The sequence below is a fragment of the Balaenoptera borealis genome (assembly GCF_965194805.1).
Source record: "Balaenoptera borealis genome assembly, chromosome: 3".
Lineage (NCBI taxonomy): Eukaryota > Metazoa > Chordata > Mammalia > Artiodactyla > Balaenopteridae > Balaenoptera > Balaenoptera borealis.
The window spans coordinates 122,472,584-122,500,057 of record NC_138866.1 but is presented as its reverse complement, the minus strand read 5'-3'; the positions used below and the strand labels follow the sequence as shown (position 1 = coordinate 122,500,057).

General features: G+C 46.8%; 2 protein-coding genes and 1 long non-coding RNA gene across 9 annotated transcripts in view; 2 read left to right on the top strand and 1 right to left on the bottom strand.

The window, feature by feature from the left end:
* PTPN9 (protein tyrosine phosphatase non-receptor type 9) overlaps positions 1-2,441 on the top strand; it is an 80,236-nt gene extending 77,795 nt beyond the window's left edge. The window contains exons 11-13 of the mRNA XM_082386987.1: positions 22-172; positions 594-801; positions 1,602-2,441. Coding sequence (XP_082243113.1) covers positions 22-172; positions 594-801; positions 1,602-1,816 — 574 coding nt within the window. The 3' untranslated portion in view covers positions 1,817-2,441. The remainder of the gene's footprint in view (positions 1-21; positions 173-593; positions 802-1,601) is intronic.
* Positions 967-15,394, bottom strand: LOC309626409. Its single transcript, XR_014243169.1, has 2 exons — positions 15,097-15,394; positions 967-1,226 (listed from the first exon to the last, which is right to left on the bottom strand). It is a non-coding gene; the product is annotated as an uncharacterized lncRNA (long non-coding RNA).
* Positions 11,401-27,474, top strand: part of SIN3A (SIN3 transcription regulator family member A) — a 64,508-nt gene continuing 48,434 nt past the window's right edge. Inside the window, exon 1 of one of the 7 annotated variants that reach the window (XM_082386970.1) lies at positions 11,401-11,421. Coding sequence is in view for 1 of the 7 variants with exons in the window: in XM_082386973.1 (XP_082243099.1) it covers positions 15,741-15,785 (45 nt within the window). In the remaining 6 variants the exon portion in view is untranslated. Of the gene's footprint in view, positions 11,422-15,597; positions 15,850-27,474 lie in introns of those variants that run through there. The other 6 variants (XM_082386973.1, XM_082386972.1, XM_082386968.1 and 3 more) reach the window with 6 other exon arrangements.

Genomic DNA, 27,474 nt, shown 5'->3' with positions numbered 1-27,474 from the left:
TCTTTCTCTGTGTGTCTTCAGCTTCGAGGAGGGTGGCAGGAGAAAGTGTGGCCAATACTGGCCTTTAGAAAAAGACTCCCGGATCCGATTTGGCTTCCTCACAGTGACCAATCTAGGTGTGGAGAATATGAACCATTATAAGAAAACAACGCTAGAAATTCACAACACAGAGGTAAATTTTATTTTCTCACTCTTTTGAAGCTGGGGGAAAACCTTTACTGTAAAGAAAATGTCCAAAGGGAATAGGCAGGATTCCAGGGAGCTTATAAGTTACTTCCATTCTTCTGGAAACAGGATCAGGATATTCAGCTCAGAGCCAGAGTAGCCATATTGTCTCAACACAACAGTGGCATTACTTAGGAATGAAACTTTTTATAACATAAGAAATCTGGATCATATAATATAGGAATTCTGCCCTCTCCAGACATTTAATCTTTCCTTTGCGTTCGTAGAGAAGCAATTGTGGAGAAACTTAAGGGTGATAGGAACCTTGGTGATAGCGATTCCAGAGGGTTGAGAATCTGGAAAAGCCAAAGGTAGTCAGAGGCAAGGAGAAGTGACCTCATTAACTTTTGCTTCTTTTTTCATCCAAGGAACGGCAGAAACGCCACGTGACCCACTTTCAGTTCCTGAGCTGGCCAGATTATGGTGTCCCTTCCTCGGCAGCTTCCCTTATTGATTTCTTGAGAGCCGTCAGGAACCAGCAGAGGCTGGCCGTCAGCAGCATGGGAGCACGCTCCAAAGGGCAGTGCCCTGAGCCACCCATTGTGGTCCATTGCAGTGCGGGCATTGGCAGGACAGGTAATGCACCTGATGCAGCTCTTGGAGCATCCAGAGGCACTAAGGGTGGGGGAGGAATAACAAAGCTCTTAGTTGCCAGAATATGAGTATTTGATCCATTGGTGGTGAATTGCCATGAAAAATTCCTGTTTAATGTCCTTTTAGTATCCCTAGTGTTAGGTGTACTGGCCAGAATATATACTTCACAAGCCAAGTCCTCTAGGGGTTTGATGCTTTATACATCCCATCAGCATGATTATCTTCTGATCCCATCACTGTCACCTGGGTGTCCCAGAGAGCTCAGCTGGGCTGTTGCTTTCTTCCCATACCCTTCCCTGGGGAGGTTTCCACCCTGGACCGTGCTCTCCATTCTGGAACCAGTTAGCAGCTTTTGCCTTAAGGGGATGTACATTGCAGGGACTGTTGGCCTTCTAGTTCAGAGGTCCCTTTGGGAGAAAGGAAGAATAGGTTTGTGTTAGGTCTCTGTGGAGAAGTTATGGAATCTGAAAATTAGGGCCCAGGTGTGGAAGTGCTGTCATTCTGTCTGGGATCGAAGCAAGAAGTCCCTCTGTCACCTTCCCACCTACTCTTCCTATTACCCCCATATATGTCCTGAGAGACAAGAGGCCTTCTCATTTCTCTGGCCTTCAACACTCCCTGTGACCTCCTCCTTGAGCCCTTTCAGGCCTAAGGCCAACTGGCCTCCTGCCATGAGGCACCTTGCCATTGAATTCATTCATCTAATCCTGCCTGGGTTATTTGGTAGAGGGAGGGAAAGAGGAGAGGTAGATCAGGTATGACCACTTCCTTCCTTTCTTCAGGTACCTTCTGCTCATTGGACATCTGCCTGGCACAGCTGGAGGAGCTTGGCACCCTAAATGTGTTCCAGACAGTGTCCCGCATGAGGACCCAGAGGGCCTTCAGCATCCAGACCCCTGAGCAGTACTATTTCTGCTACAAGGCAATCCTGGAGTTTGCAGAGAGGGAGGGCATGGTGCCCTCCAGCCACAACCTCCTGGCCATGGAGGGTCAGTAACTGTCCCACGAGCCTCCTATCTGCTGGCCAGACTTCCTTAAACTACCCTGGACACCGCTGAGCCTATAGGTTGCCATCAGTTACACTGAAGCCATGGACCGACCTCTTTCTTGTGTCTCCCGGCGCACGCGTGCACGCAAGGCAGGCTTTCCCTTTGGCTCGATAGATGTGGTGCAATTGCCACTAGAAAGGGCCAGCAGCAATGTGTTCTTAATTCCTAGCACCTGCTATCGAACTGTGCCTTATTAAAACCAAATTGTGGCTATCGATTTTTGCCAGGGGCCCCGAGGTAAGTGGGGAAGGAACCTCCCTCCCCCCTTTCCCAATGCCATTCTCCTTCTCAAGGTCTTTTTCCATTCCTTCCCTTTGCTAGGATTTGATGGGGAGGTTTAGTGAGCATCCACCTCCTTCCCAGAGAGCTTGACCAAGTTACATATTCTAGAGAACGTCCTGAGTGCCAAGCACGTTTATACCTAGGGCGTGTATTCCAGTCTTTTCTGTCATTCTCTGTGTGTGCGTGTGTGTATGTGCACTTATGTGTATGAGTCCATACGTACGTGTGTATATAATATATACTGTATGTGATAATATGGTCGTATTCTATAAATACATATACACAGAGATACTCCTTTGTAGAAGTTCCTGGGGCTTCTTGTTGCAGTTCAGGACTCCTCGCTTTTTGGATCCTACTGCTTATCCTGGACGAGCTGGGGTTGGGGATCATGTTGCCTGTTGTCAGACCACAGAGTGGTGGAAGAGGACACACACACATCCACTCTCCATGCTCCTGCCACAGGCCCTCATCCTTATATAATGACTTATCTCTCTCCAGGATGCTGCCTTTTGGAGACAAGAATACTGGTTTGTGGTGACACTGGTTTAATTCAGCATGGATTGCCCTTATCTAATGGTTTTTCTCTGTTTACTTTGCCAATTTTGGGAATAGACCGCCACTGTGATTCCAGACCCTCTCTCCCCTCTCCCTATCCCTTGGGGATTGGGATCTGGGCAGAGATGAATTCACTGAGCAGCCAGAGCCAAAAGCAATCGGTACGAAGTCTTAGAAGGAAAGACAGGGAGCCCACGTGTGAGAGAGAGGAAACTACATACTATGAGACTCCCTCCCTGAGAGAATGAGCTGGGGCCCCTTTTTCTTTTGCTAGAACGTTCTTTTTCTTATGCAACTTGGCCCTGTCCACTCATATGCCCATCTCTTTCTTGCCTACTAGCCTGCCAGACCCTGGAGCTCAAGCTGGGTGGGTTCTGTGTCAGTAAAAAGCTTAACCCCTGTCTGGGTGAAGCAGTCCCCTGCGATCACTGTTTTCCCCCTGTTCATTCAACCTGTCCCTGTCTGCTCCCGGCCTACCTAGCCTGATATGCCAGGGATGGAATCAAGAGTCCTAGCATTCCACATTCCCAAGAAAATCCCAAGAACCCCTAAAACTTCTTCCCCTATCACAGATGAGGTTGGCAGCTGATCAGACCTCAATAATTTTATACTGTAATAAGCTCTTTGAATGTATATATTCTTATTTTTACAATCTTTTCATTTTGTATTTAACGTCAATGGACTGAGTCAGATTCAGAAAATAATTGTAATGTTCATATTCGATATCTTACAGCGATAACAGTTTTGTATTTACATATAAATATACCGACGTGAACAAATCCTTTTAGCTTCATCAATTTAGTAGCAGTCTGGGGCTGGGAAGGTGAGGAGGGGCTCCAAGAGCTGGTCCGGGAGGGATGGGGAGGCAGGGAGGAACCCAAGGCCTCATAGCCTTTCAGTTCTGAGAGCTGCCCATCTTGCCCAAGGCCATGGCCCAGCTCTGGGCAGACAAAGGGAACCAGCACCAGTTGACTGCTTGCCAAGTGCCAGTCACTGTGGTTGGTGCTTTCCCCCCCATTACCTCATTTAAACCTCACAACAATCCAGTGAGATGTTATTCTCCCTTCCTTCTGTTTCTGTGTAGATGAGAAAGGTAAGGTACAGAGGGTTACAGTGAGGGTTACAGCGAAGGTAAGGTTTAGCAGGTCCAGCTCTAGAACTGGAGCTCAAGTTGATCTGCTTACAAAGCTTTGGCCTCTTTACTGCGTTGCTATCTCAAAGATCGAGATAGTGTTTTGTCTTTGGAAATGAGTTTTTTTAATGTTCTATTCAAGGTATAGACAGTTCTTAAGGTTCCAGGTAGTTGATCTTGACTAGATCTGTATGTAATAGACAAGAAGGGTTTCTTACAGAGTTGGTGACTGATTCTCCCAGATAAGACCTCCTGGTACAGGTCCTCAAGTCTGCAGGGTACCAGAGGGGTCATTCTCCCAGGGAAACCCCATACATTTGGTTACACTGGTACCTTTGTGGGAAGATCTTGAGTCATTTGCATCTCTCTCTTAGAGTAGAACCAGAAGCTTTGTCCACGTAGGACCACTCCCCATGCTGTGTAGCTCCTCCCTGTTGACCAGTGACACCTGTGCAGTTGGAGCAGTTCTGGCATGGGGTGTTCTTAATAAAAGTGACAGCAGCTGATATTTACTGGTTGCTTAACTCTATTCCAGGTACTGTTCAAAGTGCTTTCTCTGTATTATCTCATTCACCCTCAAACCAAACTTTTGAGGTACGTATTGACAGAAGAGAAAAACTGAGGCACAGGAAAATTAATTTGCCACAGCAAGAACTCGGACCATCTGACTCAGACCTCTAAGGATCCATCTCCTGATCTTCCAACAAAATATTCTGGAGTTTCTTACCTTAATCAAGAGCTGATGTATAGTGCAAAAATTAAGCCAGACCTTTGTTTGGATGAGCCTCTATTCCCTTGGGGGCAAGCAAGCATAATAGGTAAACAGATACATGAAATCTGGGAAATCAGGTTAGGGGTTTGAGGAAGTATGCAGGAAACAAGATTAATGATAAAAGATTGGAGGAGGTGGCCTTGAAATGTCATTTATTTGAAGAGACTGTAGCCCAACTGCTGTGTAAATTCAGAAGTTATGCATGAGTTCTTCATGGCACATCTAAGGATTGGTGAGGTTATCACTTGCGAGGGCTCCATAAAAATGCAGTTTCCTGGGTCCTGCCCAGTAGGTGGTTGAGTGAGTGGCAGGATGAGCCAGGTTTTTGAACCACTGTTTTAGTCCATGCCCCTGACTCGAAGGAAGGTTAGCAAATTGATGTCTCCTAAATCTGAGAGAAAGAGATTAATAGCTTCCCCCCGACTGCTGTAGTCTGCTTGTAGCCTTTACCCTTGGGAAGATAATTAATACTCAGTGTGAGCCTACCTGTGTTGGGTGTTAAAGGAGATAAAGGGGAAGAGAGAGGAGGAGCCCTGAATCTGTCCAGGAAGTCAAGGCTGTCACATAGGAGATTTGGTGAACAAAGCAAGAGAACCCACAATCAAATGCTGGATTGCACAGTTGAGAACGTAAGATGAAGAAAGTGTGCAGGGGAGAGAGAATATTGTGGGTAACTCAGGCTTCTGCTTCTGATTTGACTGCTATTTTTTTCACTTAATTTACTCCCTCTAGGCTTAGTCCCTTCATTCTGCCCATCCCTGTTAGCTAGGATGGGACTCCTGAGGTGAAGGGTACCCCAGCATCCTCAGCCTGGGAGGTTCACCATTGTCAATCTCCATGTCACAATGTGCAGGTAAATGAAAAAATGCAACTGGTTCTTGGGAGACTGGACTATTTAGCATCATACCTTGAGGAAGATGGGACTCCTGCCCTTATGGTCTTCCCATCTCTAGAGACAACCAGACACATATGGAAACTCTCACAAATCACACACCTGCAGGTTGGTGGGTCAGGAGGTATGGCCAAGTAGAAAAGCGTTCTTAGAGTGACTGAGCTCTTTGGTAGTTTTGAGATCTCACCACTCAACTCAAGCCAGGTCCTAGCTTTTGTAAAAGAAGGTGCTGTATTAGATGATCCTACTGCAGGCCCTTCAACTCTGAGGGTCTAGTTCTTTGCTGGATGGTGCAAATGCCTATAGAGGAACCATCAGACCCTCCTATGGTTGGGTCAGCTCCCACTTGAAATCCCCAGTTTTAGCTTGTTTTCAAAGTCTCCTCTTTCAAGGTGCAGCCACCTCCCTATTCCCTCAGTTCCCTTCCCACTTGGCCCCCAACTTGGTAAGCAGCAAGTCTCCCCTATTATCCCCACGCTATCCCATAGGCCTTTAAGGTTTCTGTGCTGTTACATGTGGGGCAGACAGAATGACTCAGAGCGGAGGAATGAACTAATCAAGCTACCAGAGCTCCCAACCGAGGTCTTAGGTTTGTCTCCAGCCTTGGTTACTACCAAGACTACTACCCCCAGACCATCATTAGCTAACCAAGGACAGGAGCTAAAAGCTCCACCAGTTTGGGAACTATATTTCCTCTTGGGAGATATTCACCCTATAGTTAACCATCACACAAACAGTTGTGAATATCAAGTGTTTTGGACTGCACTGCTCTTAACTGACCACAGAGAAGACTGGGTCTTTTCCACAAATAGAAATCTAGCACTCTCAGAAACCTGTTGCAGTGTTTAGCCTTCCTTCACCCCTCACCATAGCTTTCACAAAATCCTTTTTGTTTAAGCTAAATCTGGCGTTCTGCAGTCTTAAATGCTCTCATTTTTTTCTGGCTAAGGCCAACATGGACAAAACTAACTAAACCGGAAACCTAGAGTGTTGGATGGAGATGGGGAGCAGTGATCCCTTTTTGACAACTTAGGGTAATATGTTCCTGATACAGTTTTTAGGACTAAGATGAAGGTGAAAGTAGGAAAGCAAGACATGAGTTGTGTAGAGAAGGTAGTCAAAAAAGGCACGGCGCCCTCTTCCCCACTCTAGGCTCACTTCTTTCTACCCCTCCCCCCTGCATCAGCACCTGGTTACTTCTCTAAGCTAATATAGTTATCTTAGCCTCAAGACTGGCCAGATGCACAGCTGAGTCTAGGTCACCCACTTTATCCTGTGAAGTCTGTTTTGCCTCCTTGACCTTTAATGAATACCTATTCTGTGGCCAGCAGCCAGTGGACGTATGGAGTATGATGTTCAGAGCAGATGCTAGGCTGGAGATATCAGTTGGGGACTTAGTTTAGATAGAAGCTAGGAGCCTTGGAAGTGGGTGAGAACAAAGACGAATGAAGAGAGCAAGAAGAGAGGAGAGACCCTTGGGAGCCACCAATATTTAGGGGAGGATGGAGGAAGAAAAACCTGGGAAAGATTCTGATTAATAGGCAGAGGTAACCAAGGTCAAGACTAGGCTGTGTTCTCACAGACTGGTGAGAGGTGGGGAGTAGCTGGGATGAATGAACAGGATTAATAAATGGAGGTTCACTAGTGATGTTGGGGCAGGGGCTGACAAGGAGGAGGCATGAGTGGGAGGTGAAGGAATAGAGACTGCAGTGCTTGGGGTTCACTTCAACCAAAGCAAGACCCACCTTTATCTCTTACATGTTAGACCTCTGAATAAGATTTCATTTGAACAAAGGAACTGCTGCCTTAAAAAAAAATCCTCAAACAACTGATACGCAGAAGAAAACACTTTGAAAGCATAAAGCTGGGTAAACTGGGAACATATTGTTACATTTGTTTTCTAGATTTGGGCTGAAGTGACCTAGAGGGGTAAATAATGCTAGGTGAGAGCAAAACATTTCAAGGCAGTGAACAACAGTCTTAAAACCCAATAAAAAAATTCCAAGCCTCCAGTCACTTAGAAATCAGAAATATGGCATATGTACAACATATAAACCAGTTGGTTGCCAGAGAAATGGAGTTTCTAATTTACACAGTGGAATTTTGGGGTTCTTTAAGCCTGTCCTGGTCTCCTCTCAAACTGGAACACCAGGGACTTTGCATTTGAAAGACCAGGAGAAGAGGGAGTGTCGACAAGATAAAGGAAGAAAGGGTCCTACAACATTTGAGTGCTAGGCATACTTTATTTTTAATTTCACAACAACCCACTGCAGTAGGTATTCTTATTCTTAGTTTACAGATAAGGGAATTGAAAAGATAAATGACTTGCCAAAGACATCCAGCTAGGAAGTGGCTAAACTGGGATTCTGACCAATAGCTTGAGCTTTTCCCCTTGTACGTATAAAGCACTTTGGGTTGGAAGTGGGAAGCAAGCCTCAGATGCCCCTCACCTGGATATTCCCAAACTGGCAATGGTCTCCTTTAGCTGGCAGAGTTTCTGTCATCAGGGCACTGGCACTGACATCTTTTTGGCAGAGCCACTGAAGTGCAGGCCCTAAATATCTTTCAATCACCACCTACCATAAGCATCCTAAAGAACTGTGAGGGTGTGTGTATGTGATGCTTAGGAGGCAGGGTGTCAGAAGGTGTGATAGTTTTGAGTATATGTGGTTGTGAGTTGAGGATGCATGTATGTGACTGGGAGACAAATTGCTTCTTTGAGGATAATTTTTTTGGAAAGGGCCAGAAATCATTTAAAACTATCTGGGGACAAACTGCTCTCGGAGTCAGGGAGGGAAGGCATGTGGAGCAAGAGGGGAAGCTGTTTTTCTCCAGAAGTCCCAACTTGGATCATGGATCTTAATGTGTATAGAGACAGCATGTGGTGGAATGGACAAAGCTCAGGCAGACTCGCCTTGGCAACTTGGCTTGGGCAAGTCACTCTACTACTCTGAGCCTCAGTTTGCTCAACTACAAATACGAAAATCCCTAACTCACACAAAAGAGGACTCCTGGGAATCAGAACCTGGCTTCCCCATGTGACTTCTCCAAGGAAGGCCTTCACCCAGATCTATTCACTCTTTTGTCCTCACTGATAGGGTAGGGGAGAGGTGGGGTGGATGCAACCTTCAGTGAAGCTGGAAGGCCAATGTCTCCAAATCAAATTCTTAATTTCCCAGAGTCTGGGAGTGGCTGTGCTACGCAGGCATCAATGTACTGAGTCAGAAACAATCACTGGACGCCTTCTGAGGGGCTTTCTTGCCTGACCGCTGGGGGCACTGGGGGCTCAGAGGTGAATTAGATGGAGTTGCTTCCCTCGAGGAGCTCAGTCTAGGGAGCATTCAAGAGGGGATTTCCATCAGCGTGGTGCACTTAGGAGGGTCAGAAGTGTCAGCGAAGTCTGGTTCTCTGAGCAGGAGTAACTGTTCTGGTTGCAAATGCTCTATAAGTAACTTCCTTCAGCGTATACCCCCTGCAGTCCAGGCTTACAGTCAGATGCTTGGGCCTTTGGCCTCCACAGAAGTTCAGAGCCTCACTAGGTGTATTAAAGCGCATTTTTATCATCACATGTGATCCTCATAACGGTAAGGACTGCCATGTTAACTTGTACAGGACAGGAGGCTGAACCACAGGTAATAAGACTAAGTGCAAACCATAGGACTCAACTTCCAGACTAATGTTCTTTCTGCTCTACCCACTCTGCCTCATCTTACATTCACACAGTATCTGTTATGCCTTCATTTAGGGCAGAGCCTCTTGGGAAATAGAGCACAAATCTGAGATAGGGCTCCAGACATCAGAAGGTGTCTGTTCTGATATAGAAAAACTTGGTCTTCCCTCTAGGGAGCCCCCAGTCTGAGAATGAACCTCAACTTCCATGGCCCTGCTAGGTGCTGGGCCTCCCACTGAACACACACTCTTCACCTCCTGGTCTTTCCCCCTTTACACCCTTCAGTGATTCCATCAACCAAGCTGCCACCCAAATTCTAGTCCCTACTTCACCTGAGATGACCTACTTCCCTTCCCAAATCAGTATTTCTTCCCACCTGCCCTCTCTCCTTAGTAGCAAGCTTCCCTCCCCATCAGAGTCCCCCCCACCCCCATGGACTCTGAGGGAGGGAAGGGTCCTTAGAGCCTGTCTTTCTACCCCAGTTTTCACCCCTATTTCACAGGAGAGAAACAGGCCCATAGGGAGGAGGAGACTTGCCTAAGGATATAGTACTAAGTCACTGGCCACACTAAATCTGGAAGCCAGCTTACCAAACCACTAGCCTCAAGGCTCTTCTACCCCTTCATACACCAGGCCACTGACTCCTCCTTTCCCTCCATTACCCACACTGAATCAGTCACCCAGTCCTCTGGAGTCTTTCTCAAACACATCTCTCTGTTTTTATTCTTGCTTATCCATTGCCACTGCCCTAGTCAAGTCTTCATTACATCTCACCTGAACTGTTAGGACAGCCTAACTGGCAGCAGGCTCCCATTCTGCCCACAGGCCTTTAAGGCCCTTCACATTCTGCACACCCCACCTCATCCACACTAGCTTCCTTTACTGGATACCTCAATCAACAGATCTTTCCCACTCACTCGTCTTGTATTCTGGCCCCAGGCTCAGCTCTGTTGAGCACAGACATGTGGGGTAGCCTCCCCCACCCCTCCAAAACACTACAAATGATTCAGGGAAGCATCTGAGTCAGAGTTTTGACTTGAGGGCTGCTGAAGGTAGGGAAGGGTTTCTGGATTGGGGGGCTGGGAGAAAGAGAAGAAACCTCTTGGCTCCCTCCATCTACCCCTCCCACCAGAAGATGTACCTCTGTAGTCTCCAAACCCACTATTACAACAGCCATTCTGCCTCACCTTGCTGCCTGTAGGCACCCCTCATTCAACCCACCCTCAGAATCCATCCAGCTGCTGGGATGTTGAGCATCTTAAACCATAGTTCTGGGCCTGTGGTCCTGTGACCGGCCATGCTGCTTGCACATTCTGCAGTGCAAGTCTAAGAATGTTAACAAGGTAGTAAAGTCTTTTGCTCTTTGACTGCATCTTTCCAACCCTGAGTTTCATTACTACAGCCACACTTGCAATGGTTCTTAATGTTTCTTTGCATTTACCTCTTTGTGTCCTTTGCTGAGAATAACTTGCCCCTCCATTTCTACCTGAGTGCCACCTTCTCCATGAAGACTTCACCCAGTTTTCCTCAGCTAGAAAGAATCTCCCTGCTCTGAGCTTCTGTGGATGTCTAATTACATATACATTTTCCACCTTGCCTTAGCTCTTTCTGTAGCATCTCCTCAGCTAGGTCTGATGCCCTTGGAGGGTACATAGTGAGCATCTCATTCAGTCTCTGTAATCCCACCCAAGCAGCAGGTGCGGTATGAATGTGTCTGCCTCACCCCAGTAGGTGCTTAGGCAAATGCCTGTTGCCCCAACACAGGACTTCCAGCTTATACCGCTCATTTTTAGGCAGGCACTTAACAGAATGGGTCGGACACAGGTTACACAGACAGGGGCGTCGGGACATTCCAGCCAGTCGCTAGGGTATCCTTACCCGCCTCCCTCTGCCCAGCTCCAAATGGGGTGTGTGTATGAAGGAAGTGGGGGCCAGGTAGCCCCGCTAGCTCCTCCTCCGGGTCCACCCAGCGGATCTTTGAGTCCCAAGAGGTCTCCTAGTCCAAGGGCCTCAAGAAACTCGAAGCGGCGGTGCGGCAGAGATAGGGACCTCTGCCAGAGATGCGCCTCCCACTCACGACTAGTTTAATTAATTTGTTTATATTTTTTGGAGGGAGGGGGCGTTCAATGAAGGGGAAGAGGTGGAGCGAGGGGAGGAGGCGGGCCCAGTATGACTGACGCGAGCACCGGGGAGCCAATGGCCCGTGGGGGGCGTTCCCCCCCATTCAGTACTCCTCGCCTGGCTCGGAAGGTATGTTAAACAGCTGCTTTTAATTTGGTCTCCCCAATCTCGAGGGTTTGGGGGGCTTGTTTGCCGGCCGGTCGCTTTGGCCAGTCCGCCATGGTGTAGGCGCTGCGGGCCCTGGGACGGAACTAGGGGAGGCTCGGAGTCCGGCGGCCGAGGGAGCCGAGCGAGGGGCAGGCCAGGAAGGAGAGCTCTTGGCGCCGCCCGCTCACCAGTGTGCGTTTCCAAGCCGGGCCGGATCCGTGGGGAGGGGGTCGGCCCGGCCCGGGGTCGCCAGTGCGCTGGCCGTGCTGCCTAGTTTATTTCACCGAGCAGTCGGTTTCGGTAGGTTTGGGCGACGGACTGGGTAAGGGGCCGGCAGGAGGAGATCCCCCTCGCTCCTGCAATGCCTTAAAAAATTATTGTAGAGAAGAAAAAAGGGGAGATTCCATACACCAACTGGAACCGGGCCCGGGCTGCGGCGCGCGGGCTCGGCAGGGGGCGGCGGCCTGAGCCAAGCCGGCCGGGCTCACTGAGCCCGCGGCGCCGGGAGTTGGTCGAGAGCTGGAGTTAGCGACCGAGACCGGGCCCGCGGCTTTCCCCGCTAACCACGCCGGCCGAGGGCGGCAGCGGCCCGAGGGTTTTGTTTCTGTCCGCAAACTTGTCGGAGAGGGCGGTGGGCGCGCTCCAAAGAGGCGCGGGCGCCTAGGGCCCGCGGTTGTTATGGACTCTGGGGGCGGGGGCAACGCCGGACTTGCGGGAGGGGCGGCCGGGGGCGGGGGAGGCCACCGGAAAGAGCACCAGCGCCTCGGCACTAGACCCATGCGCCGGTCTGGGCTTTCCGAACTCCCGGGCCGTGGCAGTAGAGCCAGCATTCGGCGCTGGAACCCGGCCTGGGGGTGTGGAAAACCTCCACGAACTCGGCGGCCGCGACCCGCGGCCCCAGCTGATCCCCTTGCAAACATGGAGCTGCCTCCTTCCCCGCCCACCCCAAGGCAGCGACGGTGGCTCCTTTCCCCTCCCCCGGCCGTGCTGTTTGCCCGCGGATGGGGCGGGGGTGGGGGCACGGGCGTGTGAGCGCGCCCACGAGGGGGTGGCCTGAAAGGGGCAGTGAAGGTCGGAAACTGGGAAAACAGTCTCCACGCTCGGAATCGGGAAAAGGAAATGCATCAGCCGGCGGGAGGGGCGCGGGGGGCGCGCCTGTCAGCCGGGATGGCGACCGTGGGCTGGGAGGCGGGGCGCCGGCGCGAACCGCCGAGGCCGGGCGGGGCGACGCCGGGAGAAGAGGCGCAGGGGCCCGGGCTCATGGAGCGCCGGGATACCACTGCCTCCACTCCCTGGCCTAGCCTGTTTACTATCTACTCCAGCGACGGCTTGTGCAACCGGCCCGGAGAGGAGCTGAGGGGCGGGGCCTTCCCCTCTCTCTTCCACCCATCTCGGGCTCCTCCAGAGGGCCCGCCTTCTCTTGTCTTCCACTGGCTGGGCGAAGCTCCCTTTTTTCCTTCTCGGTTGTTGATTGGATGACATTCTCCCGAGCTCCGCCTATCGGAGGCCGGGCTGGAGTTTAAGTTGCTAAGATTTTTTTCCGTGAAGGGCGGAGGGAGGATTCCTGCGGCATACGTGAGGCGCAAGGGTCCCGCCCCTACTTCTGATTGGTGGGGTGGATGGTCCCGCCTCCTCCGGCGCAGAGAGCTTGGAGGGGGAAGTCCACCCCTGTTCCCCGCCCCCTCCCCTAGCGTGTGTGCGCGCTCAGCACATGTGTGAGGCCCGCCTAGCTCCTTCGAACGGTCCTCCCGCCCGGAAGTCCCGGGCTTGGAGCCCTTGGCAAGGGGGGCGGGGAGAGCCAAGAGGCACACAATGATTTCTCCAAGTCTCGAGATCTGGTAGCCTTTGCGATGAAGTTAGGGGTTGCCGGTGTACGGTGGCTTTGGGGGACTTAGCTCTCGGGGTTCTGCAAGGGTTGGGAGGAGGGTGTGGGGTCTATCCTTCCTCGCCAAGTACTAAAGTTCTGACCCCGCGGCCTGGCTTTTCCCGCGGCTCTCGACTTCCTGGAAATCGCCCTAGGCTTAAGCTTGAGAACGCTGCGGACGTTGGCAGAGTGTTTTCTTCCCAGCACAAGGCAGCCGCTGTCCTTACTTGGCTTTATCAAAAACTCTGAGCAACTTAGGATTGGCCTGGATGCCTTAGGCAAGACCCAGGGCAGCTCATCCCCTGTTGACAGAAAAGTCGAGGGCGGCCCAATTATGCTTGGGTTCCAAGTGGTTCTTGATGTCCAGGTGGGAGCGCCGTGTGGCACCCAGTCCAGGGAGCGGAGGACGGCCCAGATTTAAAATAGCCCTCGGTCAGTTCTGCATAATTACCTCTTCTTCGTAACCTCCTAGAGGTTTGGCCTGGGGGTCTCGTTTGTTTCGTTGGTGTGACTTATTTTTTGAGCTCCGTCCTGGGGCAGGGCTTAGCTCCCGGCGAGGCTGCTCCCATCTGTCGGCTATTCATGGAGTTCACAGTTCGCTGCCTTGTCCTTGCAGCTTGGAGTCAGGCCCACCTGTTGCCAGCGCTCATTTCTTGTGGTCTCCGGCAGATTGCAGAGGGAGGACAAGGTAGGACCTAGGAGTGAGTTACCTGGGGCCTGCCTCTTGGATACTGACTCAGCTTTCTTGGGGGAGTAGCCTTTTTGCGGAAGAGAGCGGGAAAACTCTAGTCCCGCCCCCTCCCCTCCTGGCGCTCCGTGAGCGCCCCGCAAAGCAAGGCCAGCATCAGTTCGCCCTATTTAGTGAATAAATAAAAGCCACCTAGGTATCGCAAGCACTTTGTCTCTCTGTTCAAGGCCATATTACCTACACAGAGAGGGCCTAGGTACTGTCATTAACACTCGTTGGCCAAGGAGGAGGGAACAGTTATTATTGTCCCCAACTCTGGAATTTTTATCATTTCTCTTAAGTGTGGCGTAGGATTCATTTATGCCGTGGCCTGTTTGGTCTCCTTCCTCAGTTCTTCGAGTCTGATGCCTCCAGTTCTACTCTGGAGATCGCTAGTGCCTTACGCTTCACGCTCCGCCTTCCGGAGGCTTGCCAGGGCGTTGGCTCTTAGGGCCCTGCCCTCATTTTGGTTATCTCCGCCCTCTTAGGACTGCATATTCAGGTTTAGGGAGTGTCTGCGATAGAAGTATGCAGCCACCACTAGCTGCGGGCTGAACAACCCCTGGGACTATTCCTCGACTTTGGTCTCCAGCCCTTAATTCTGTATTCTATACTTACTGAAAGGAGCTGTCGGCTGCTCCGTATATTTGTGTTTACAAGGAGGCAGTGTGCGGAAATGTAAATTGTAGAGAACTGTATGGGAATGATGAGGTTCTCTTTATCATTTTTTGTAAGGGGGTCCTGCAGGGTGGCAATGCTGCTGCCTCTCTCTTTCAAATCCCAGGGCATCGAATTCCCGCTGCTGAGCTCCGCACCACCTCCTGTTTCAGGCCCTGGAACTCTCTGCGCTTCAGTCTCTAGTGTAAACATTCCACAAAAGGACTGCTAAGGTTCAGCCTCCTCGCGCAGGGCGGAGTCAGCTTCTTCCTAGACGGGCATCCTAGCCAATAGAGGCTCCCACCGGCGTCGAGATACCCAATCCGATGGTTGGGGGCGGGGCCTGGCCCGGCAGTGCGGTAGGAGGAGACTATCTCACGGACATTTTCACCGCACATCGGTTACTTACCTTCCTGGGGCAGCCAGAGAGATAGGGGTAGCCTTCCAATGCAATGACCGGCGAGGGCGGGAGCGGAGTTGTTGGGCCTGTAGCTGAGACGGCAAGGGGCGGGACATGTGGAGTCCTCCAATGAGACGTGAAGAGCTTCCCTGCTTCCTCCAATAGCGTTGCGGCTTGGGGGTGGGATTCAGCAATTCGTCTCCAATAGGCGGGGTAGAGTTAGGGAAGCTCCCCGCCAATAGGGGCGTGGAGAAGGTGAGCGGCTTTCCCCCCCCTCCCCTCCCAGCCGGGGGGGAAGGGGCGGGCAGTCGGCAGCCAGGGTGCAGCGATTGGCTAAACCTTTGACAGGCGGATAGTACGGCCTGTACGGAGCGAAGTTGAGTCTTCCCTCTGCGGGGCGGGCCGGGTGAGTGGGCGGGATTTCCCGGGTAACAGAGAAGCGGCCGCGGCGGTAGAGGCGGCGGAGACGGTTTCTCCATCTTCCCCCCCTCCCCTTCCCCCCTTGGAGTTTCCCTCCCTCCCTCCCTCCCTCCTTCCCAGTCTGGGCACTGGGGCCTGTGACCGCTTCGTTAGCGGAGAGGAGGCTGCCAGTCCGCTTTGGCGGGCCTGTGCCCCGCGCGTTTCTCGGGGCCTCCCTGCTGAGCCTGAGGCTCATGCTGAGAGGGACACGCAGTGAGAGCGGCCGAAGCAGCTTTGCGGTGAGAGCACGCCGGGCCGGGTTCGGGGCAGGGAGCCTGGTGGCGGGTAACGCCGGACTCGAGGGTGTGTATTTTTTGGGGGGACTGACCTCCTCGGCTTCCCGTAGAGCAGGCGGGCGGGAGGCGTGTGGATGTGTGAGGGGGGTGGGGGGCGGAGCGGGGTAGCTCTCGGTGCGGGAGGGGGAGGAGAGCGTAGTCCCGGTGCGCGCGGAGGGGGCGGGCTCTCGCGCCGCCGCTCAGGGGCGGGGCCGGCGCGCGCGTGCAATTGTGGAGAAAGGGGCGGGGCTGGGCCCTGTGCGAAGTGCTGTTTGCGGTCGACCACCTCTCCTGTCTTCCCGGGTTGGGCGGGGCCTCGGCTGGGCGGCCTTGCACTGGCCTGCTGGGGTGAGGGGACGGCCTGGGGGGTCTCCCGCTTGTGGCTTCGGGGCGCGGCAGGGAGGGGGCGTGAAGGCCGCCTTCCTCCGCCTTCCCGGGATCCGGTTGGCCTGAGGGGCAGTATGGAGCGGCTATGCCACTCCCCCTGGCCGTCCTCCCTCTTCCGCGGGTTTCCGCCTCCTTGGCAAGTGAGGCGGGGCTCGGGAAAGCCCGCTGTCCGGTCTGGCTGGGAGTCGCGGCGCTTAGATCTGCCCCGCCCTACGTCTCTTTTGGGTGGGAGGGGCCCCCAGACTGCAAACTGTGGAGATGTCAGGGCTTTCGCTTGTGGCTCAGCCATGCCTTTTGCCTGGGGCACGAGGGTCAGGTGCCAGAGCTGTTGTCTCTGCTTTGCTTGGTGCAGCATGGATGGCACCATGCAGCCTGGAGAGTGGGATCGTGGTCCCCGCCCCTCCCCTCTCGGTTGTAATTATTGGGGCGAGGTGCTCAAGGTCCTTTCGTTGCAGTCTGCGGTCGAGTGCTGCTCGTGCTGAGACCGTGCTTCCACAGCGGTGATGGTGGGGGGAGGGGCAGAGACTCATCAGAGACTAGAAATGTGGCCGGGGACAACCTTTCCTGGAGTTCCCTTGATGTTGGGTTACCGTGGCTGTACGGGGCGGGGTTTCCTCTGAGCCAATGGGATGGTGGGTAGTTAGACTTCGCCACTATTTCGGTGCCTTAGAACTTCAAACCCAGTTAGCCAAGAAAAGGATGTGGAAACTCCTCTTCCCAAGGCTGAAATTCAGAAAAGGAAGGGTTGAATTTACATTATATTAAAAAAAATGATCTTTTATAAAAGATGGTGATTTTTTAAAAAACCTCAGACTTTGAATGAAATACTCCAATTTCTTCAGCTTCTGCATTTTTGAATGCTTTAATTGTACTGGTGGTTCTGTTATTTAATTTCTCAAATAAATAAGTTGCAATTTAGGTAGCTTCAGGTGTTCTTGAAAAGTCTGGTTGTTTTATGTAATGCTGTTAGAACATCTAGACCACTTTCTATTTATATTCTATAAAACACAGTTCTTGCCCTATTTTTTTTTTTTACAGAGAGTAGGGTGAAATCGAGGACTAGTGTAGCCTTGTGTATGTGACTTACGTAGTGTTGCCCTCCAACCTGTACTGGGAAATTGCCTTAGGACATTTCAAGTTTAATGAACCAGTTTAATTGAGGGTTTTGCTCTGAGTGGAGACATTATCTTTTCTTAAGAGAAATTACTTGTGTTTTCGATATTTTTCATGAGAAATTAAGCAAGGAAAAAATATGTTTATTTATGCACTAATATCTGAGCAAGCCCTCTGGCTAATTAGCTGAACTGAAGTTAAATTCTAGATTTGTGCTTTGCTCAGTTGGGACTGAGAGCTTGGTGCCGTGTGCTATACTCATGTGAAGAGATTAAGTCTCACCTTCTTAGCTAAAGAAGTAGCAATGGCAACAGTAGCTTTTTAGTTTGGTTAATGGTGACTGTGGTAGAACTGGTGTGGAGACAGAAAACCTGGGTGTTTTTCCTGATGCTATAAACTGACAAAGTTTGTGAAAATAGTGGAGAATTTACCGTTGAGGAAAGTTTGGTCAACACATAGTTGTTCCTACCATTTGCAATGCTGTGTGCTGGGAAACATAAAAGATCTAATTCATACCCTTAAAGAATATGTTGGGACTTCCCTGGTGGTGCAGTGGTTAAGAATCTGCCTGCCAATGCAGGGAACACGGGTTTGATCCCTGGTCCGGGAAGACCCTACATGCTGTGGAGCAACTAAGCCCGTGCGCCACAACTACTGAAGCCCACGTGCCACAACTACTGAAACCCGCGAGCCACAACTACTGAGCCCGTGTGCCACAACTGCTGAAGCCTGCGTGTCTGGAGCCCGTGCTCCGCAACAAGAGAAGTCACCGCAATGAGAAGCCTGCGCACCACAACTAGAGAAAGCCTGCATGCAGCAACAAAGACCCAACGCAACCAAAAATAAATAAATAAATAAATTTATTTATTTAAAAAAAAAAAAAAAGAATATGGTGTCTGTTGGCGAACCAGGGTCAGAAGTCCCACATAGGCTTTAAGAATTCAAGTAAGAGCCTGGATATGCTGTATTAGGAAAGTTTTCATAAATGCTTTTTCTCTCTCCAAATATCAGTATCATATACTATAGTTTTGTCAGAGTCAGAGACCCTAGAGAGATTTGCATTTTGTAATTAGGAAGGTTTCACCTAAAGAGTAAAAAAAATTTTCTTTTTTTAAGGAAGGTGGTGTGTAGTAATTTGATAAAATTCCTGGCAAAGCATAGTCCTGTTTACATCTTAAGTGCAAACAGACAAGATACTGGAGAGCTATGCGAGGCAGATGTTAATGGCTGTGAATTTTAGTTGGAATTAAAAGATTATGTCCATGGCATTCAGTAATCTAGTGCAGTGCTTTCAAATGCTTTCTTACTCTTCTGGATAACTCCATCAACCAAAAGTTTGTTAAGCTTTATTTTCTGTAGATTCTTATATAGATGATGTTAAATGCTTTTTCAAACTACACCCTCTGTCTCCTTGAATGATAATAAGAGAACTTACATTTATGGAGCCCTTTACTACCCCCCAGGCACTGAGTTAAGTATTATGCATTTATTAATCTGTTTAATCTTCACTACAACCCTGTGTAGTGGGTACTATGAAATCTATGTTTTAAAGATGAGGAAACAGTGGGAAAGAGAAGTTTGACATATGCTAAGTGGCTAATCCAGAATTCGAACCCAGACATTCTGGTTCCAGAGTCCACGCTCTTAACGCTATACTTCAGCTGCCTCTGGTCTAAGGATAGTAAATGGAGAAGGAGCAGTGTGGGTTTTTTTTTTTCTTTTTTCCACTTTTGGTAAAACATATATAACGTAAAATTTATGATTTTATCTATTTTTAAATGTACAATTCAGTGACATTAAGTACATACACATTGTTGTGCAGTCATCACCATCATCCACATTTTGTTTATCTATTCATGTGTCGATAGACGTTTGGGTCGTTTCCACTTCTTGGCTATTGTGAGTAATGCGGCTGTGAATATGGGTGTATAAAATATATCTTTAAGTACTTGCTTTGAATTCTTTTGGGTATATACCCAGAAGTGGAATTGCTAGGTCATATGGTAATTTTATGTTTAATTTTTGGAGGAAGCAGCAATGTGCTTTTTTTTTTTTTTTTTAATATTTATTTATTTGGTTGCATTGGGTCTTAGTTGTGGCACGCAGGATCTTTGTTGCCGCATGAGGGATCTTAAGTTGTGGCATGCAAACTCTTAGTTGTGGCATGTGGGATCTAGTTCCCTGACCAGGGATCAAACCCAGGCCCCCTGCATTGGGAGTGTGGAGTCTCAGCCACTGGACCACCAGGGAAGTCCCCAGCAATGTGCTTTTGAAAGCACATTGGGGAAAAAGATTGGGATTCAGATTCTAAAGGTAAATTGAGTCAACATGCATTCTTTTTTCTTTCTTTTTTTAAATTTATTTATTTGGCTGTGTTGGGTCTTAGTTGCAGCACATGGGATCTTTCATTGTGGTGCGCAGGCTCCAGAGCACGTGGGCTCAGTAGTTGCAGCGCATGGGCTTATTTGCCCAGCGACATGTGGGATCTTAGTTCCCTGACCAGGGATTGAATCCGCATCTCCTGCATTGGAAGGCGGATTCTTAACCACTTGACCACCAGTGAAGTCCCTCAGCATGCATTCTTTTTTTTTTTAATTTATTTAATTAATTAATTTATTTTTGGCTGCATTGGGTCTTCGTTGCTGTGCGCGGGCTTTCTCTAGTTGCGGCGAGCGGGGGCTACTCTTCGTTGCGGTGCGCGGGCTTCTCATTGCGGTGTCTTCTCTTTGTTGCGGAGCACAGGCTCTTGGCGCGTGGGCTTCAGTAGTTGTGGCTCGCGGGCTCTAGAGCACAGGCTCAGTAGTTGTGGCGCATGGACTTAGTTGTTCTACGGCATGTGGGATCTTCCCCGACCAGGGCTTGAACCCATGTCCCCTGCATTGACAGGCGGATTCCTAACCATTGCGCCACCAGGGAAGCCCTCAACATGCATTCTTGACCACCTTTTTTTTTTAAATTGAAGTATAGTTGATGTACAATATTATGTAAGTTTCAGGTGTACAACAGAGTGATTCACAATTTTAAAGGTTATTGAGCATCTAAAATAGCTCTGTACTGACACAGGAAGAGTCTGTTCCCAAGAAGTTTACATTCTTAGAAAGAAAGGTAAATACACATATAATATGATTTTACTACACATCAGTGTAGGTTGAAAGCATAAGAGTCAAGTACAAAGAGCTGTAAGGAATTCAGAGGGGAGCCCACCTTTTGGTGGGAAGAGGAAGAGGGGGCACTGAATGAGAAACAGGAGGGAGGAGTCTGAAATCATAGATCTAGTTTAAGGGAGTTGTTAGATTCAAAATACCCCCAGAGAGTGCTTTGGAATGTTAGAAGGGGTGGCATTGTATTGAAAATGGCACATGAATTGTCTGTCTTCCAGAGTTTGTGCATCCTGTTCTCTTCAGTTTGCAGATGTGATTGCTTCTACTGCTTTGGAAGGTAGTTAAGAATTACAGTGAAGAAATTATGGACTTGGCATAACTTGTTGCTGTTACTCTGTCAAGCTGAAGATATATTATTAATATGGTCAATTATTGTTTCCTAATACTTCTTTTCTTTCACATGCCTTCCTGTTTCTGCTACTTTAATAAGTGAGTAGTAGAGGTAATATTTTAGGATTTTAATCTTTTTCTTGTTACAGTTTAAGTAATTAATTCTGGGTGTTTGTTTTTTGTTGAGGTTAAGGTCAAATAATGAAATTCATCTAGCAGCATACTTGGGTAGTCTGAATCAGGGTTCTGCCATTATTACATTATATTCTTTCCAAATATTTCAAGGAGTTTTGTTTTTCTGACAGGCATCTTTCTTTTTAAATATGAGTTTTAATTGTTTTTATACAGTTTTCTGTTCGATTGTCTTTTAACAACACATTAAAAAAAAAAACCTTTGACTTTCTTTAGTTTTGTAACTTTCTTTTGGGGTCTGTTTCTTCAAAAGACATGCTCCCCCCAAAAAACAAAAACAAAAAATCACACGAAAGACATGCCCAGTGGGATTTGTTGTCAGTTATAACCAAATGCAGATTTTTTTTTTGTTGTCCTTGTGTATTTGCAGGTCAACAACCTGATACTGGTTTTCGTCAGGGAGAGCTATACAGTGGCTCACAGTTCATCTAGATTGGGACTTTACTTTCTTGATAGCCTCAGTGCCTAGGACAATGCTGGCACACAGGTGATAGATAAGTAGTTTACAGCCTGAATTCAAATGGCATTTTAAAGTTTGCTAACTAGAGGATACTTCTGTTTAGTTGGCAGTTGGCTTCAAAATTAGTTAGGCATTTATTGGTAGCAATTTCTAACTGATACATCTCTTTTTTGCCCCTCCCTTCTTTTGCTTTTGTACTCCTCACCCCCTTTTCTGTGTGTGTGCCTGCATGTTACTTGTATTTATCATCTTCGTGGCAATGGATGTTTCCTCAGTCCTGCTGGTATCCTCCAGGTGCCAGGCTTATTGACTTGCAGGCTGTTGAAGGATATACGGAGCCACAATCTCTTCTTATCTGCAACTCTGAAATGCAAGAATTTTTGTTTGTTTGTTTTTTGGTAAGTTTGGTTCCACAACTAATTTAGGGGGACAACCTGTTCTACGCTGTCCCACTTGGTGCAGAAATGTGAATGTGCTTGATTATAGAGAGCTACACTATGCACCGTATTAGCTTTCCAAAATCTAAACAATACTGATAACTCTCAAATTTCTGTCTCTCCCTGGGGACCTCTCCTTTGTACTGTTGATGAACAAATCCAGTGGCCCACTTCATATTTCCTCTTGGATATCTAACAGGCATCTTTGACTTCTCTCTTTTTCACACGTGGTCTATCAGCAAATAAATACTATTTGCTCTATATTCAAAATACTATCCAGAATTTGACCAACTTGATACCACCCCCTAGCCCCCAACTACAGCAGTGAGTGCCACTAACATCTCTAGCTTGGGTTATATCAGTAGCACCTTAACTGTTCTCTCTGCTTTGTTATTGCCCCTCTTCAGTCTGTTCTTAACATTGATAGCAACCAAGTGATTCTCTGCTTAAAACCCTCCAACGGCTTCCCATTTCAGTCTGAGTTCTTATTATGACCTATGAGAACAAACACGGTATGCTCCCTACCTACCCCCAACTCCATTACCTCTCTGACTTCATTTCCTACTAGTCTCTCTTTCCTCCATTCTGCTCCAACTACATGGCCTTTTTGCTTTTCTCGGAAAATACCAAGCACATATGTATATCAGAGTCTTCGCATTTGCTGTCCCCTCTGCCTATAATGGTTCTTCTACTGATTTCCACATGGGTAACTCCTTACTTCATTTACTCAAAAGTTACTTTATATTAGTGAGGTACTCTTTGGTCACCCTTACCTAAAATTTCAAAAATTCTCTGCTTTTTCTTCTTAGCAGTTGTCACTGTCTGATATTCTGAACACTGTTTATTATCTTGTTGTCTATTTCTCCCACTAAAATGTAAACTTCCTGAGGGAGGAGAGTTTTGTTTTATTTACATCTATATCCCTAGCTCCCAGAACAATTCCTGGCACATAGTATGTGCTCAATAAATACTAGAGGATGCATGCATGTGTGAATGAAGGGTTTGGTTTCCATCACAGCAAAGCACTATGCTAAGCACGGTGGAGGATACAAAGATGGTTAAAGGTTTGTGTGCCCATGTCTGTGTAGGGGCAGAAATATAGCTAATAGGATAGAGGCAGTATGAGGTGAGTGACACATCTACCTATCATCTTAAGAACTACCTTGCGTTCTATTCTTTATAATGCTTTCTTTATAGCTTCAGCTAGTGTATCTTTTGTTACACTTAGTCTTGTTGTTTTATACCGTTCCTAGTTAGTTTATAGAAACCTTGTCACACAAACTAAATGTTAATGTCCTTGAGAATAGGTATACACAATGATTTCTTTCTTTTATATTCCCTTACTATTAATACTTAATTTTTTAAAAACTTCAAAAAAATTTTATTTATTTATTTATTTATTTGGCTGCGCCAGTTCTTAGTCGCAGCACATGAGATTTTTAGTTGTGGCATGCGGGATCTTTAGTTGTGGCATGCGGGATCTAGTTCCCTGACCAGGGATCGAACCCGGGCCCCCTGCATTGGGAGCGTGGAGTCTTAACCACTGGACCACCAGGGAAGTCCCTAAACTTTTCATTTTGAAATAATTTTAGGCTTAAAAAAAGTTGCAAAAAATAATACAAAGAATTGCCATAGTACAGTGATCAAATCAGAATGTGAACATTGATATAATTATTAATATCTTTTGAATTGAACCAAATATTTTCTTGTCCATATTCTACCTATAACATCAGTGTCAGTTAGACCCAATTTTAGTTTTTGAGTTTCTTTTTGAGCAGTATTAACTACTTGTAAAGATTTATATTTAATGACTTTATTCTTTATTAGAGGTCTTCAGAAGAACGAAGATAAAATTTACTTATTTTCTTTTTAATGGAATAAACTCATTTTAGCTATTACCGCTTATACATCTGACCTGTATTGTAGGATATTGATGATCTTAGTTATCCTATATCTTGAAACGTTTTGGTCTTTTATCATCTTAGGAATTACTTTATCATTACTCATCAATTATTCCCAACTATGCTAAAAAAAAAAAACCAAAAAACAAATAATAAGAAAATGGAAGAATGATGAATTGCCTAGAAGGATGATGCAGTAGTAAAATAAGTCATCACTACTTCACTTTTCTTACTGCTTTGCCCAAAGCATTACAGCATCTTTCAAGAAAGTGTACAAGAAGTTGGGAGATGCCATCTTAAACATTATGTAAGATGTTACCATTTGAGGTGAAAAGGATATGACAGTTCTTTACACTACTATTTTTACAGTTTTTTTAAGTTTTCATTCAACATGTTTGATAACCCGTAATCTTTCGTTTTCCTCCAATAATGGCAAAGAGAAGAAAACTAACAGAGGAAGACGTTTCACAGTTATTAGAGGAACTAATAGATGAAAGCACTGCAACAGATAGCAACACTGTAGGCTGTAATGATGATGGTAGAATTGATTGTATAAGCCAAGCTGCAGACTTTGAGTCTTCAGGTGACAATATCCTAGATGAATTTTCTCAAACTGAAGAATTTATGAGTGGACAATATATTTCTGAGGGCGGGGTGTGGGCGGGGAGTATGATGTCCTCATCGAGGAATCATTCAACAGGAAGGACTTCAGAATGCAATTCTTTCTTTCTTTCTTTCTTTCTTTGGCTGTGCCGGGTCTTAGTTGCAGCATGCGGGAATCTACGTTGTGGCATGCAGGATCTTCGTTGTGGCATGTGGGATCTAGTTCCCTGACCAGGGGTTGAACCTGGGCCCCTTGCATTGGGAGTGTGGAGTCTTAGCCACTGGACCACCAGGGAAGTCCCCAGAGTGCAATATTTTCAACAAGAATCCAAACCATTCCTATTTGCTAAAAGCATGTACAATGGTGTTCTTTCATCTTTTATGATGTTTTTATACCAAAACTTACTTGATGTGGTTTGTAAGTGGACAGATGCCAAAGACAGGTGTGTGTACGGAGGTGACTATAAGGAAACATGTAGAAATGAAAAAGAAAAATCATTGGATTGATAGTTTAATTGGTATTTATTAGTCTAAAACTGAGAATGCTTGCATTTGTGGAGCATAGAAGATGATCGTCCTCTCTTCAGCAAAATTAAGAAGTAAGTTTTCAAAGTTGTGTTTGATCATGTGAGGGGAAAAAAAAACACAAAACCCAAAAGTGACAATAAGCTAGAACTTCACTGGAGATTCACCTGAAATTTAGAATCAAAGTTTATAGAATGGCTATGTTCCAAGTTCATCCGTGACAGTTGATGACTAGTCAGTTGCATTGTAAAGAATAGTGCCTGTTTTGGGTATTTATATCTTCAAAACCAGGAAAATACGGAATAAAAATTTGGATTTGCTGTTTAAATTCTTTTTTTAAATTAACTAATTAATTTATTTTTAAATTAATTTATTTATTTTTGGCTGTGTTGGGTCTTCATTGCTGTGCACAGGCTTTCTCTAGTTGTGGCGAGCGGGGGCTGCTCTTCTTAGCGGTGCGCCGGCTTCTCATTGCGTTGGCTTCTCTTGTTGCGGAGCACGGGCTCTAGGCGTGTGGGCTTCGGTAGTTGTGGCCCACGGGCTTAGTTACTCCGCGGCACGCGGGATCTTCCCGGACCAGGGATCGAACCCGTGTCCCCTGCATTGGCAGGCGGATTCTTAAACTGCGCCGCCAGGCAAGTCCTAAATTCTTACTAAAATTTCTAATAAAGGTGTTTTTAGCCCAAATGATAAATGATAATGTAATGATAAGTTTTTGTGGTACACTGAGGGTTAAAGGTGAATCACATGTCGTAAAGAAAGCAGTGTTATTGTGTGCATATACAAAATAATTGTCCTGAGTCACCTTGTTAAAAATTGTTGTCACACTGTAGTATGACATAACTCCACCAAAGCTCACAAAAGGTATATGTCAAATGGGATTGTCATTATATTACATTGTTTCTCAACCTTGGCACTATTGATATTTTGGGCTGAATAATTCTTTGTTGTGGGGGGCTATCCTGTACACTGTAGGATGTTTGGCAACATCCCTGGCCTCTGTTCATGAGATGCCAGTAGCACCCCTCTCCTGGAATTGTGACAACCAAAAATGTCTTCCAACATGGCCAAATGCACCCTGGGGGCAAAATCTCCCCAGGTTGGGGGACCACCTCATCAGAAGAATGTGAAACTACTTTCAGGGGAGGCTTGGGTATCAGATATTATGGTGTTTTGAGAAGAAGGGGTTGTTAATTTTGTTGAGTGATTATTCTGAGTAGTATGGGAAATATAAATAGATTGACTTTTTCATTCTGGAACACTTTTTTCATTTTCTAGCAGATTTAAATCCAGAAGTGGATCTTTGGACAGATTTTGAAGTAGACTATGGCAGGCAGTTTTACTGGGTTGAAGTAATTACATTCACTTAATGCTTTGATAAAAATTTCTTTGCTTTTGAAGAGAAGCCTTCCATTTTTTCAAGAGTATTCATTGAAATAAACTGGCCAGGGCACAATTTTATGTGATTTCATGTGATGTTAAGCACCAGGAAGAGAATAATTTCAGATTTTTTTCTTTTATTATATAAATAAAAGAACTTTAAAGTGTGCCTAATTCAAGATAATATCAACACAAAATCAAGAGGCACTAAAGGGTCAACCATAAATTAAATGCATTTCAAAAAGAAAGTAGCGTGTAGACTTAAAACCCTCCATAATAAGGTGGTTTGTTCCATACACACTGTTACTTTGAGCTTATCTTGACTGAAATAATTCTATTGTTTCCATTTAAGCCAATTTGTGAAATTTAATTTTAATGAAAAGATTCTTTAAAGTTGGATTTTCCATTTGGATTCTAATAATTATGGAGAGATGTCTGGATTTCTAGGAGGCCAACTCTTTATTGTGATTAAAGACATTTAGGTTGTAAAACTAGAAAGTTGGTTTTTATTTTTCTTGTTCTGAAAGGATTAGCTTTTACCTCTGCCCTTCTAACATTTGTCCGAAACGTGTCACGTTCGCTCGACAGTTGTCTTGCCCTGCTCCAGAATACTCCCCTGCAATATCAGAATTATCCTGCTCTACTTACTTTATTTGGGAATTATGATTTCTTTGCATGATGATTTGGAGCTATTCCCACTTTTTATTATAACACATGGCCAGATGACTATGTAGTGTTCTGTGCCATTGTTTGTTCACATTAGTCTCTCTTTACTAGTTTCTATCCCTCAAAGTGCCTTTTTTTTGGCTTTTTAAATTCCGTCTTCTTAGACTAGTGTTTTGATAACAGGGTAAGCTTCAAATCTGAAACAGTTGGAGACCGTAGTGGCAGACGAAAATCATGTCAGCTGAAGCAGGGCTTGAAAGTAGTTTTCTGTCTGACTCTTGTGGCTCCATCATCTGGCGTTCAAATACTTATATTTCTACTCCAGATTGATCATGTATTCCAAGGAGAAAGAGTCTATCTACCGTCTTGTTCCTTTAACCAGCTATGTGACCTTGAAAACGTCACTTAATTTCTTTGAATATTAGTTTGCCTCTAAATAGGAGGCTTCTGGGTGTGCTCATGTGACAGGACTGTTGTGAGGAGCACATCAACTAATAG